At 38.8% G+C, this 14466-nt stretch overlaps 1 protein-coding gene across 36 annotated transcripts in view; it reads right to left on the bottom strand.

The window, feature by feature from the left end:
- RIMS1 (regulating synaptic membrane exocytosis 1) overlaps positions 1-14466 on the bottom strand; it is a 574877-nt gene that overhangs the window by 205392 nt on the left and 355019 nt on the right. For 22 of the 36 annotated variants that reach the window (XM_059730969.1, XM_059731058.1, XM_059730979.1 and 19 more), the window contains exons 15-16: positions 9857-10013; positions 6929-7054 (exon numbers count right to left, since the gene is read on the bottom strand). In XM_059730969.1, the coding sequence (XP_059586952.1) occupies positions 6929-7054; positions 9857-10013 (283 nt within the window). The remainder of the gene's footprint in view (positions 1-6928; positions 7055-9856; positions 10014-14466) is intronic. The other 14 variants (XM_059730965.1, XM_059731115.1, XM_059731009.1 and 11 more) reach the window with 1 other exon arrangement.

Here is a 14466-nt window from a genome sequence, read left to right as displayed (position 1 = left end):
GGCTTTCAATGGTAAAAGACTGCCAGGATCCTTTATCATCTGACATTGTATTGTAATAGCAATTTACTGTTTCTTCTAGCTAATATTTATTAAAACACTAAAATATATTCATGAAAAGGGAATGACACAACACCCATTTTTTGAACACAGTAAAGTGTATACAGAGGGAAAAGAGGGAAAACTGATTTATTTTCATGCTTTGCTATATCCAGTGAAACAAGGAGCTCCTCATTCTTTTGGGGAAAAAGAAACCTGTTCACTTTGACATTTGTTCTCATGCTGGTTTTGATCAAAGCTTGTTCATAATATGTCCTCCAAAGAAATGCATTAGAGGTGCACCAATATATCAGTTGCATGTCAGATTGGCACTGATAAAAGGGAAACTTACATTATCAGCCATCAGCTTTTTTTGGTTGGTGTAGCCAATAATGTTCAGAGATAAATATAATTAATTATGGCACTGGGGCCCCCGGATGCCACGTGCATGTGTGTGGCCACACGCATGCATGTTGCTAGGAATACAGCTGGGTAGCATGGAGAGCAGTTCCCTGCACGTCTGTGGAGGGGAAGAGGTGTGGGGGAGGGAAGGGGCATGGGGGGCAGATTGAGGCCCCCACAATGAAGGATTGAGTGGGCCAGGGGCATAGGTAGGGGGCACTACCCATCCAGGGCAGTGAATGGGACCCAGAGCCAGGGCACAGAGCGGGACAGAGCTGCAGAAGACTCATCCAGGTAGTATGGGTTCGGGGGGTGGCTCCCCACCACTGCGCGCACCCTCTAGGGGAGGCATGGTGGGGCATGAGCCCCCCCCCCCCGATTTGTGCATGGGGCAGATGTGGGCTGCTCGCTGTGGGCTCAGGGCTCTCTACCCTGCTGCCTTTGCCCCATGAGCCCTGTACTGGTCACTCAGTCCTTACCCACCAAGCAGTATTGGGGGTGGTGAGTTGTGCCCCTGACTGCTGGAAAGGCAATGTGTGCACAGGGCTTCTGGGGCAAAGGCAATGTGTGCACAGGGCTTCTGGGGCAAAGGCAGCACAGCAGAGAGCCCCAAGCCTGCAGTAAGCAGCCCACATCTGGCCTTGCCTTGCTCAGCTCTGCTCCAGTTAAAAGCATCCTCATCCTTAAAAATGGTGGCAGCAGCACTTGAACTTAAAAGCTCATTGAGCTTTAGTTCAAGTACCTCTGCTGTCATTTTTAAGTGCTGGGACACCGATCTCCTGGACGAACTGCCCACAGCTCCATCCCACTCCCTGCCTCAGCCCCAGGTCCCATTCAGCACCCTGGCTGGTCAGTGCCCCCAGCCCCAGTCCCTGACCCTGCAACACTCCCTCCCTCACTATGGAGGCCTCAATCTGTCACCCCCACACCCCTTCCCCTCCACAGACTTACCTGTAGGGAGCTGCTCTCCACACTGCCCAGCTGCATTCCTGTAAATTGGTTATTGGATCAGTATCGACCAATATGACTGGTTAATAATCGGCAATCAATATCAGTCAAGAAAATCTTTATCGGTGCACCTCTAAAATACATTTTCGCTACTTGAAAAAAATACCTTCCTTTCTAACCATTTCTGTCTTATAGTCCAGACATCTATTCCGTTATTGCAAACAATTATATGTTACAAAAGCCATGTGTAACAGCTAACAAAATAGCCACCGTAAATTATTACACATTTCTGTTTCTGGCAAACATACCTGTGATAAAAGCATGTCAGCTAGCTTATTCTTGATAGTGTATACACTACAACACAAGTCACAAAGACAGATCCCAAAAAATCCCTTACTATTATAGATCAAAAGTAAGGCTAAATTTCATGAAGATGTGGCATTTAAAAAGAATCAACAAATCATATGAAGTACCATGTAACAGAGAGAAAAAAGATTTAAAAATTACGCAAAGTGGTAAAATGTTCTATTTTTTTCATGCTTCATACTGTCATGAAATGACAAATTTCACTATAGAAACTGACATGTCAGTAATTCCCAAACTGTGCTCCACAAACTATGATCAGTGTCCATATCTGGTCTGCAGAATGCACCCCTTCCCGCCCCCAATTTTACATTGGGTAAGAAATGTGCCTCATGAGAAATTCTGAATGTGAACAGTGGTAGATTGGTTCAAAAATCTTGGGAATGACTATCAACAATAATATTTATGTAATATTATAAACTGGGGAAATTCAAACTCTTCGTGTAATCCACATGCAAGATTAATTTTTGTGTCTGGAACTACAGGCCTGATTTTGATGCAACAAAATATTTTAAAGGTGAACTGAACTGTTTTTATTAAAATAGGGAAATAATAGAATTATTTATTATTTCAGATTAAAACAATTTTGTATTTTGGTGCAGATTTCCAAACTGTCAATAAATACAAAATACTTTCTTCTTCCTCCCATAAGCATCACAGCTTGCACTTTTTGCAGGAGTTGAACTCATTACCAGTCACCAAAGTGCAATAAACAAACAGTTCCATCTACTGCTTAGTTATTGGAAACAAGCAGTTACACCAGAAGGACTAGAACCATAAGAACCACACTCATAAGATCCTTGGTTAATATTTACAGGAGATGGCCATTTCATATAGTGAAATAAAATAAAAATATAAATAGGAAATAAAATTATGTTTTCTCAAATTTAAAAGCAGCTAAAGGTAGACTGCTGATATACTTTTAGAGTACTGATAGTACATAAATTTTGAAACATTTACAGAAAAGGCTATGTCTCTAAAAAAACATTTTTGAAGGAGACAGAAGATAACAATTAAATCCTGATACAACCACATTTTATTTAGAAACAAATCCATTGAATAAAATATCTCAATGAAAATAAGATGATGATTCCCAAACTCTAATTTCTTCCATATTTTTACATTAAAAAGAACAGAAAAATTAGGTCATTGGGAAACCTGTCACAATATCTTTCAGATGAATCTTTCAGTAGGCATGTCACTATAAGGCCAGGGTATGTAGCTTTCTAAAACTGCAAAGTATTGTCTGCAGTTGTCTCCTTCATAACACTTTAAAAGCAATATCCAAGACTGTTAAATAAAGATATAAAGGGTGTTATTCAGAAGGCAAGTTTAATATTGATTTAGCTGGACTAGTGAACTTGTAACCAAACAATCAGATACAACCAATAACTAGAATTTATTGCATAGGGATAGTGGAAAATTCAAATGGAACATCCATACCTTTCTTGAGGAGTTATATAGACTGATACTAGCAGGTATATGATTTACACAAGGGATTCATGACAACATATCTGAAGATGACATCAAATAAAGGCTAATGTCAAAAGCCTTGATCTTTAGTAGCAAGTACAAAAGGCTCAAGCCAGAGACACTCCTATTATTCACTAATAAGTATGCAGGATTTTATACTAGATACCCCTGCACAAAAGGAGCCAGTGGGTGCTGTATTGTGCTTCCTGACCTAAAGGTGTTTATAGTTCTGAGGAGAAATTAGATGTTTGCACCTGCAACTCTGAAGAAGATGCTCCTAGCAGCAGCACAGGAACCATTCAGGATAAGAAACTTATACCTACCAGATGTTACATTTATCCCGCACAAAAGCCACCTTCTAAAAGCAGAAGGCAGAAAACTGAAAACTTTTGATTATTTCAGTCCTAGCATAGATCTGTAGTCTGAGCTCTACTCTAGTTATTTTCACTCCAGAAAAATTAAAGTGCTACTGGCCCCCACACCAAGCCCTTCCATGCAAACAGAAAGACAGAAAATACAAGTATAATTAAAAATTATAGTGAATGTTTACATAAATTATTTTTGGTTTGGATCATGGGATAATTTTATTTATGGTTAATTGTCTAAATTAGTATCTAGTGAAAAGAAACACTTTTAAAGTCCATTCTTTTCCACCATACTTTCTAAGGAAAATGTTCACTAAAAATATTTTGAATTCTTTTTGATGACAACCAGACAATAAAGAATAAATTGAATTATAGGCATACAGTAGAAAATACTGTAATTCTTAACTGTAAGTCTCATTTTATTATATTTTAAAAGCATTTCAATTCACCTCTAAGAAACAAAATGAATGGTATAATCCAACTCATACAATTCTGTATATATTTCTTGCCTATATGAAATTTTGAAGTTGGAAAACAACTTGGGAATTTAAAACCATTTACTGTAACTTGTTAAGCTCTACATGAAAGCTCTTTCATTCAAAAACAAAAAAGGCAAGATCATATACAAAACTGTATTCAAAGAGCTGCAAAAGCCATTTGTTATTAACTTACCATGTTGCTTCAAAACTGGACAATATGTTCCAGAATTTTTTTTGTTTTATTCCTGTCACACATGCCTTCAGACTAAATTGTCCTGAATTTACTAGGAGCAACTGCAAGACTGTAGAAGCTCTTATTATGATGTTTTCCAAGCAAGCAATGAGTTGCTCTCAAATATGGACAGTCCATACTGGAATCCAGTATGGAACAAAAGTGATGATTTATGCTTTCCTCCTTTTCTCTTATTCTCTTTTCCTCCATGATTTATGCTTTCCTCCTTTTCTCTTATTCTACCCTATAAAAATTGTTTTCATTATCCATACAGAATAAAAAAGGTATCTACCAATGAACAATTGGAGTTCTTTGAAATGCGCTGACTCTGTGTGTACCCCATTAAACGTATGCATGCCCAGTGTACCTCAGATGAGATCTTTTTATTACCACTGTCTATTCACTGTATTTATTCTTGTGCACTTTCTAAAGTGTGTAAGTGGTAGGGGAGGACTAAGCCCAAGTATTTTCATGCAGGAATCTAAACCAGATGGAGAAGAGCCAGTAATGGAATATGCACATGGGTAACATATCTCAAAGAACTCCATTTGTGTTGTCGGTAATTCTTTTTCCTTCTTTGAGTGCCTGTCCCTAGGTGTATTACACTGTGTATGACTCATGAGAGGTGGTTGCCATATTGCATAACTCATTGCAGTACTATCTTTTCACATCTTCAAAGCAGTTACCTGCACTAATGGTACAGCATTGGAATCATCCCCATTGTGCTGCCCTGAATATCAGTGACAGAAATGTTTTTAAAGGAGGCCATGGAAACTTTTATGGACTCTAATTCAGGGGTTCTCAACCTTTTTATGTTGTAGACCAGGAAACCGTGGACCGGAAGTGACTGCAGACCAGCAAACTGCAAACCAGCAGTGACCATGCTGCGGGCAGGTAGCCAACCCTTTTTTATACTTAATATAAAAAAGGGTTGGCTGCTGGCCAACCCTTTTTTATACTTTATATAAAAAAGGGTTGGCTGCCGGCCCACAGTATGCCGGTCACTTCCAATCTGCAGTTTACCGGTCCATAGTTTGCCGATCCAGTCACTTCTGGTCCAGCAGCCAGCCCTCCTGTGGCCCGGCACTGAGCCGCAGCCCAGGGGTTGGTAACCCCTGCTCTAGTTGACCATGCTAGTATATTTTCATGTGTTAATGTTTTGGTGAGGTCATAAAATAGAGCACAGACACATATCTACTTTAAGTGTGCTTGACTGAACTGCATCAGCTCTCAGTATATTAGCAAAAGAAACCATCTGAGCATTTCAGTTCTATGAAAATAAAAGGCTGACAACTTTCTAATATGTAGGGAAACATTACCTTGCCTTGATGATATAAAAGTGTCAGCCATGACTGTCAAGTGCTTTGAAAATATTTTTGGTAGTACTGAAAGTCTGGCTGGCTGGCATTCTTTGTTGGTACCAGTTGTGGTAAACAAATTTGAAAAAAATTGTTTGCTGCATGAATATCTATGTGAAAAATGTTATTTTCATATTGAGAGCTGGAAACTAATTTCCCTGATATACTGAAGGGCCTGTAAAGTGACCATTGTAAATCTCAGGTGGCTAATGTTTAAATTCCTGAGATCCAGCATGAACCTGTCATTTGTTTTTTTTGCTTTGAGACCAGGACTTTCTTGGAGTAAAAACCTTCCTCTACAAATTACAACATAAGGATTCTCTGACATCAAGATGGAGATGAGAGGCCACTCCTACTTTGATTTGAGTAATATTTCATAGCAAAGGTGCCTAAAACAGGAGCCTTGAAAACAAGTAATGTTTGGAGCTGGATTGAGTATCTGGTAGTTTCCAGAACCCATATGTTCAGAGTTGTTATCTTTCAGGTTCTTCAAAACAGAGAGAAGCACCCTCCATATAAGTGGAAGAATGAGAAAGGGCAGCTAATTAAAGGACCATGGGTACACAGCTCTTCAGGGTCTTATCAAAATATAAGTGTAGCAGGTAATGGCACAGAAAAGTTTAGCATGTGACAGAGTACAAAGGAACAATAAATCTTCTCCTTTGAACATACTGGCACTTTCATAGTGGTTCTTAGAATCACTGCATGTGTGTGGGAATCTGAGAATGGCAAAAGCTGCGCACCGAAAAGCCTCTACACAATATTTTTTCATGTGGTACATGCAACATGGAAAAAAGTAGGTCGGTTATGCTTTCAGTGCAGTGCTGCTTAGCCCAGTGCAGTACAAGGGAGCACTGTCTTTCCTGTCTGACAAAAGTGCCAGAAAGGACCAGGTCCTGCCCCACCTCTTATGCCCATAGAATGGTAAAAAAGGACACTGTAAGTACTTGCACAGATCAGACTGGCACTGTTAGCAAAAACCCTCCAGTTTTGGGTACATACAGTGCATGCACACCAACAACAGAACATACACAGGGGCAGGTAACTGAAAAAAGAACCATTCTTTAAGCCAATAATCAATACTGATATAAGCATCTTCTCTCTTAATGTGCATCTTGGTTTAATATAGTCACAAAATCATGATTGTTCTTCACCATGGTGATTGTTACTCTACTTTTCTCTGTTAACACAAATCTACACTTTATTCAAACACTATCCAAAAATACAAAAGCACTTCTAAATTTGCTCATAAGTTTAAGTTGAAAACTGTACCTTTCTTGATCCGACAAATACTGACTATCCATGTCTCTGGACCTGCGATCAACTGGACTTCGGGAGGCATCATGGTGTCTGGTTGGAGAACGTGATCTTCTCATTTGATGAATTTCATCTAAACTCCTAAAAATATTTACAAAGTTGTATGAATATGATAATTTTCTTCTCCCTTACTTAGCAGGTTATAGTACAATACAGTACAAGTTTATGAAAGGAAAATATCATATCAGTAAACTGTTAAAATGCTAAAACTAGATACATTTCCTTCACTTAGCATGGATGGTAGTTATTTTTTGCCCATTTTAGAATTCTATTCTATTTTTCTTTTGTTGTGCACACACTGATAATAGATATTATGCTCCCATATTTAGAGACTAGTTTGAAAGAATAAAAGAAAATCTTTAAGATTATGGTTCTGTATATGGATTTACCAATTCATATCTGGGTTTTCAAAGTCAAAATCTTAGGCTGTGTACATGAGGAAGAAATTCCTCACACCAGGAGAAGGTATTTATGGCTGCCTATCCATGTGCTAGGGGAGTGGGAAGAGGCATCTTAATTATAGCGGGTCCCAGGCAGCCACTCTAATTAAAATGATTCTCCATCTTGTGTCTTAAGCCCCGGAGCATTTCAAAATGGCCGTAGGATGCTTTATCTAAAGCTCATTCAATGAGATTTAGATAAAGCACCCCTGCAGCCAGTTTAAAATGCGCAATGGCTTAATACACTTGGCAGTGAGGCAACACTGGAGCATTCTAATTAGAAAGTGAACATGCACATCTATAAGCAGCCTATAACCAGCCTGTGGCAAGGACTGGGTTGAGATGTAGAAATGTGCAGATACTAAGTATTCTCCGCAAAGGATGTGGCACTTCAATGGAAGGGGTATCTCAAGCAGTGTCTTTGTAGTCTGCCATGTACAAGTTCCCTTCCTATTATGACACTCCCACTAGAGTGCATCAGAGAAAACAGCACTGATTATTTGAGTGGATCATCCACCTTTGATGCAAGAACTGCCAATGGCAAAGGAAGTTTAAAGCTACAGCTGTCTGTGCCATTGGGGTGAATCATTCACTGATTCTTAGTGATTGTGTTTTTTGTGTGCTGCACTGACAGATATTGCTCTTTCCCACAGCACATATTTGTTTTAAAAAGGTACTTAAGAATTTCCCAATGTTTAGCTATTTTAAAAATGTGGCATAAGCCTGGCCAAGCCAGTAAAAGCAGGCTACTCTGCCATTAGGTCATTTGGGTTGGCTGGAGAATCTGCTGCCATTCCCAAGGAAATCATCCTGGGAACAGTTCTGAGATAACTCACTTTTACCCATCTATGGTCTCAGATATGGTTTCTGCAATACACAACTTGTCTACGCTAGAAAACAGAACCTGTGTTACAGAGATTGCCAGTATCAGTATTTATCTTTGTATATATATCAAATAGGGTTTAGGGATTCTTTAACACCATATGAAAATGCACGGGCTCTGTTCATATTAGTGATACCCAAATGCATGTGTAGTGTTACTAGCTGTTGCTGTAAAGTTGTAATGCAGGCTTTAAGATTCTAGTATTACCACATGCAGAGGATAAAGAATTGTAATCTGTTATGGGTTTGTCATGGCTCCATTTCAAAATAAGTTCAGAGGGCCCCTGTACTTCCCTTATACAAAGGAACAAAATAAGTGGGTAAAGTTCTACCAATGTTTGTATTATATCTGAAGATATAAAAATCTGAATACCGGGAAGGAAAAGGTGAAATAAGATCCTCCTATTCTTTATGTGTTCGTCTGCTAGAAAACACCATACTTGGCTTTCTAAATGTCTATATGCTATCACCGTTCTCTGAAATACATTTTTATGGAATAGCCTTTGATAGAATATTTTTAGATAAAACAGTAAAACATATCATATTAAAAAGTGTCTTTTTAAAAATATAATGTTTAGAAATTGGCAACTTCACATTACTTTTTATTTGCAGAATCAGTTCATTAACAGGCCACCTCTGCAGGTAAAGGAAAATTGGATCAAATGTATGATCCACACAATCACACCTTCTGTCAGGCCACATGTGCATGGCAGGAGGTGCAATTGTGATATTGTGAATTAGATCCAATAGCACCTTTTTGCTGGTGTGGAAGGAGCCTAATCCTGGGCTCCCCCAGCATGGGCAAGAAGCAGGCTCTCACAGATGGGAGATCCCTTTGCTGAGAGGGCTCCCAGCCACAGGGGTCACATGCAGCCTGGACTGAGAGTCCCTGCACCTGACAAGGCTCTGGGTCCAGTTTGCACATGAGGGGGAACCAGGACCAAGAGCCCTGTTTCATTCACCCCTGTGCCTTGAAGAAAATGGAAGCTACAATCCCCAGTGACTGGGAGCCTGTCGATGTATGACAGTGTATGATAGCCAGAAGATGGGGCAGAGTACAGGCGAGGAAGCAAAACAGAGCAGCAGATTTGGTAGGGAGCATAAGGCAGAAAGCAGAACAACAGATCAGGCAGGGTACAGACACTGGAGTGCCATTCAGGGAGGGTGTGGGACTAATTTGTGGAATGCCTGCCAAGACCTCTACTAGCATATAACATTACTTATTATTATTTGACAGCACCTCAAAGTATGTTCACAAAATATATTTATTGCCTGGAAGAGCTTCCATTCTAAATGTTATAAACAATACAGTGAATAAATTGACAAACAGCAGGAAAATATCAGGTAAAGAAAAAAAGGATACAGCTTTTCAGAGAGGAATGAGGACAAGGTTGAGGCTTCAAAGTGCTTACACTCTGCAATTTGATACATATATTTAAAATAATTTACTGTAAAAATGAAAAAAAAATTCTCATCAAAATTAAAGTGCCAGGGACTGGTTACACAAACTTCATCCCATAAAACTTTTCAATAACTAATGTTGCTCAGCTGTGAAGCCTACCTCTGTAATGGCACATTTGGTAAACGTGAACGGGTCCTGCCCTGATCGTCGCCACGGTGAGGAGATACAGATCGTGAACGATGATGTGTTGTCCTTTGCTGTTCTGGCACAGTTAGTGTTGTTGATTTACTTTCTCTAGTACTAGACCTATAACCTACTGGTAAAAGTGCAACAAGAAGAAGTTAGAGGGCATGATTCCATATCTGCAAACAACTGAGATAGTCTTTTCAAGGAAAGCACTTCTAAGGGATTCCAAGATTTAAGTCAAGCTAATTATTTAGGTACTATCAATCCTGATATGCCATGCAGCCAGGATTAATTAAAAGCATTACCTTTAAATGTAATGTGTACATATGCATATAGGCAAATAAATTGAAAGGAGTTTGGGGACATGCTGGGAGTTGCCTGGGGAAAATAAGGTTGAATAAGTCACTTGGCACAGAGAATAGTTTCAGAAATCTAACACATTTCATAATGTCATTCCAATTCAGTTTTCTACACTCTAAATCTCACCTCTACTTGGTGATAGTTCTATGAAGCCTAGGCAGAGAGGCACAAGCAATTTCTGTGCCCTGGGCAGCAGACATCATTCTTCTACCTGTTCATTGGGTTAGTGCCCCACTTGCCCACTCCTAGTTAAACTATTGAGTTTAAGCCACTTAGGTTCAATTTCTTCTAAGCTACCTGCCTACCATGAGTGGAAGAAGGTGCCTACCAAAAAAGACCTGAACCAGCACCCCTCAGTTAGAAAGCTGCCTTCCCAAGCCGTCTTCAGCTGAGTACAAAGATGTGCTCTTAATGAACTTAGCCAGAGCTGCCTTCATGCAAAGATCACAGAAGATTTGACAACAATATGCAGAGTAGCTTCACGGTGTATAGAGTATAATAATTTTCCTTTCAATATTATGAGGGAACAAGTATTTTGACAAGGAAATTTTAAAATTATTTAGGATTCAAAATGATCAGCAGAGCATTTGTTCACTTATATACTTTTCTTACATTTATAAATAAAATCTTCAAGTAACAGTTTCTTGTCTGTTCAGAATTGTCTGTTCCGAGACAGGTTCAGGATATATTTTTTTACTTCTTCCTCACTATTTATATCATGGCAGTATCACTATGCCCCCAACACAGGACCGAGGACATGCTGTGCTATGCAATATAAAAAAGCAAAAGAGCATAAGAGTCTCAGCCCAAATAGGCTGGAGTCTCATGTGACAACTAAAGATATGGCAGCCACCTTGAGGAATTCCAGGTGCAGTTTAAGATCATTGGAAAATAGTTACCTAACACAAGGAAACATGTAAATTACCACTTTAGCTAAACAGTAGAAAGAGTTGGTTTTTAACTCTTTTATCTTAGAGTGTTATTTGTCATTTTAAAACTCATCACAAGTACAGGATTCTGTTAAGGATATGGCATCAGCTTGTTAATATACTAAAATATTTTTAGGTTCACATTTATTGATTTTCAAAATTTTTGAAAAGTAAGTTGACATTTTATAACGAATTTTAATACATTATTCTTATTATTTTTTTCTCTATTTTTGGGACACTTTTTCTATCACAACAAGCAGCATGAGAAATGTAAATCTCACCAGAACTTTACATAACACTTTTCATTCCATATATTTAACATTGCTAGGCAGCTATACTCCAAATACAATGAAATGCCAAGTACCCTGCCTTCCCCGTGTCTCCTGACCTTTTTGATTTTATCTTCTGGCCTAGGATATTCCTTCCATCAACCTTTGATACAGTGCTGGAATATTTAAGCGCAAAATCGAAGACTATCCATTTAATTGCTTCATAGATTCATTGATTTAAAATTCAAGATGGACCACAGATCATCTGGCATAACTTGAGGTTATACATCAGGTCACTGAGTTCCACACAATAATTCTTGGATCAAGCTCATACACTCTGATTTAGCGATGGTATATCTTTTGGCAAAACATCTAGATTTTGATTTAAAACCAAATTAGAGAGTCATAAAAAGGGGCTAGAAAGGACTTATTTAGTCTAACACCTGATCATAATAGGAACATTTCTGTCTAAACCATCCCAGAAGAATGCACATCTAACCCTGCCCTTAAAAATGTCCAGTGGTGGAGATTCCACCGTCTCTTTAGGTAATTTGTTCCAGCAATTAGCCACTCTGACAGCTGGAACATTCTTTGGAGTATCTAACCTAAATCGTCCTTGTTGCAATTTAAGCCTATTAATTCTTCTCCTGTCCCTTATGGACACACAGAACACTTGATCGCCATCCACATTATAACAACCTCTTTTTGAATTTAAAAACCATCATTAAATCCCTTCTTAGTCTTCTGTTCTCTAGACTAAATAATTCTAGTTCTTCAATTTTTCTTCACAGGTCACATTTTCTGGAGCTTTAATAATTTGTGTTGGTTTCCTTTCGAATCTTCAAGTATTCCATGTTTTTTTGAAGTATGATGACCAAAACTGGGAACAGTATTCCAGTACTGAGGCCTCATCGGCACTGAATAATGTAGGAGAATCACTTCCTGTGATCAGTGGTGTACAAAATTGCTCTTAGCTTGTTTTGCAGCAGTTACATTGTTGACTCATTCAACTTGTGGTCCACTAATCCCCTGAATCCTTTTCTGCAGTATTGCAGCCTACCAGTTGTTCCTCATTATGTATCAGTGCATTTTATTGTGCCCTCCTAAGCACCTGTCTTTATTACATTTCATCTTATTTCAGAACATTTATCTAATTTATCAAGGTTATTTTAAACTCTAATGCTGTCATTCAAAATGTGTGCTACTCCATTCAGCTAGGCATTCTCCTATGCAAATCTAATATGCAAACACTCAATTCATCATGCAAAATCATTTAGGAAGATATTAAACAGTTCAGGACCTGGGACAGACACCTGGGGAACTCCCCTTGATACCTCTTCCCAGTTAAGACATTGAGCCACCAATGACTACCTATCTGTAAATACACCCATCTAGACCATATTTGCTTAGTTTACATATGACAATTTCACAGGAGACGGTGTTAAAAGTATTACTAAAGTTGAAGTACTTCATATCTACTGCTTTTCCCTCTCCCATAAACTCTACCTTGCCATCACAGAAATAAATCAGGTGGGTTAGGCATGCCTTGCCCTTGACACATCTGTGAGGACTGTTCTTTATTATCTTCTTATCTTCTACTTACATAGAAGATTCTTAATTATATGCTCTGGTATGATTCAAGTTAGATTGGCTTATCTCTAATTCTCTATGTCCTCCTTGTCTTTTTCCAGTCATCTGGGATCTTACAAACTTACACAACTTCAAACAGATAACAGCCAATGGTTCTGTAATTATTTTATCTAATTCCTTATGTGTTCTCAGATGATTATCATTCAACCACATTTTTTGACAATGTACCGGTTGCATAGGCCAGTGGGAGCCAAATTTTTGGATGGCATGCCGCAGACTAACCCAACCCTCACCCTTAGTGCTAATCACTTTCTACTGCCTGATATGCGGTTCTGCTTTCTGGTTCCTACCTTGTACTCCCCCATCCCGCTGAGCCCCCTGATCTGCTGGTCAACTTTCTTATCCTGTTTTGCCCTATCTGACACTGTACTGCCTGTCCCCTTGCCAATCTGCCATGTGCCACAAACAGAGGCTGCCCATGCCACCAGTGGCACTCATGCTACAGTTTGGTCATCCCTGGCCTAGGCAATTACTAACTGGTTCTTTCACTATTCTAAGCTTGCTGCTAAACTCTGCCTGCCATTTGATATTTAACATTTTTCTGAAGGCTGCGTTTAAAAAAAAAAAAAAAAAGATTAAATGGTTGGCTTTCTTTATCCATCATTCTCCGTATTCAGTAAGGGACTGACACTCTCCTTTATTTTCTCCTTTCTATAAACCTATTTATAGAATGCTTTGTTTGCTGCCCTTGCAATCTGTATCTTAAATTGTACTTTTGTCTTCCTGTTTTGTTCCTACATGCCTGTATTATATACTTAGGGCTTAGACAGACATTATTTTTGGCACACTAGGGGTACTGTGGAATTTTGTTGTGCTACAAGAACGAAGTGCAACATGTATAGCCACACATGCACAGACCCATGGCTTGAGCATGGCACAGTTGCCACAAATGCACTTTGTGCTTTTATTTTTCCCACCCCAAAGAAGCCTTTTACTGAAGGAGATAGGCTCACTGACAGGCAACAGGTGATGAGGCTGTATGCCTAGTTAAATGTGCTAAATTAAAGAGCCAACTACTTCCAGAAACTTTATACCAGTCAGGTAGTTACAAACCATGATTAAGTCATCTCCTTCACTTTCTTTTGGATAAGTTTAATAGACTGAACTTGGTAAGTCTCATGGCAAAGGAGGGTGTCCAGATATGTATTCATTCTTGTGGTTCATTTATAAGCACATTCCAATTTGTTATCAACCTTTTAAAAAGAAATGAACAACTCTCTTCATAAAAATCACACTGTTGAGAAGCTGAATAACCCAAACACATTTTTAACATGTACAAAAGCAACAATACCCTTAAAACAATCCTTTTCTCAAGTCCATAGAATCCTGTAATTGTTACTTTACTAAGAAACAATTAGCAAAGTTAGAATGCCTA

The sequence above is a fragment of the Alligator mississippiensis genome, chromosome 1 (genome assembly GCF_030867095.1).
Source record: "Alligator mississippiensis isolate rAllMis1 chromosome 1, rAllMis1, whole genome shotgun sequence".
Classification (NCBI taxonomy): domain Eukaryota; kingdom Metazoa; phylum Chordata; order Crocodylia; family Alligatoridae; genus Alligator; species Alligator mississippiensis.
Note: the sequence above shows the minus strand (reverse complement) of the source record. Positions and strands in the feature narration are given on the sequence as shown.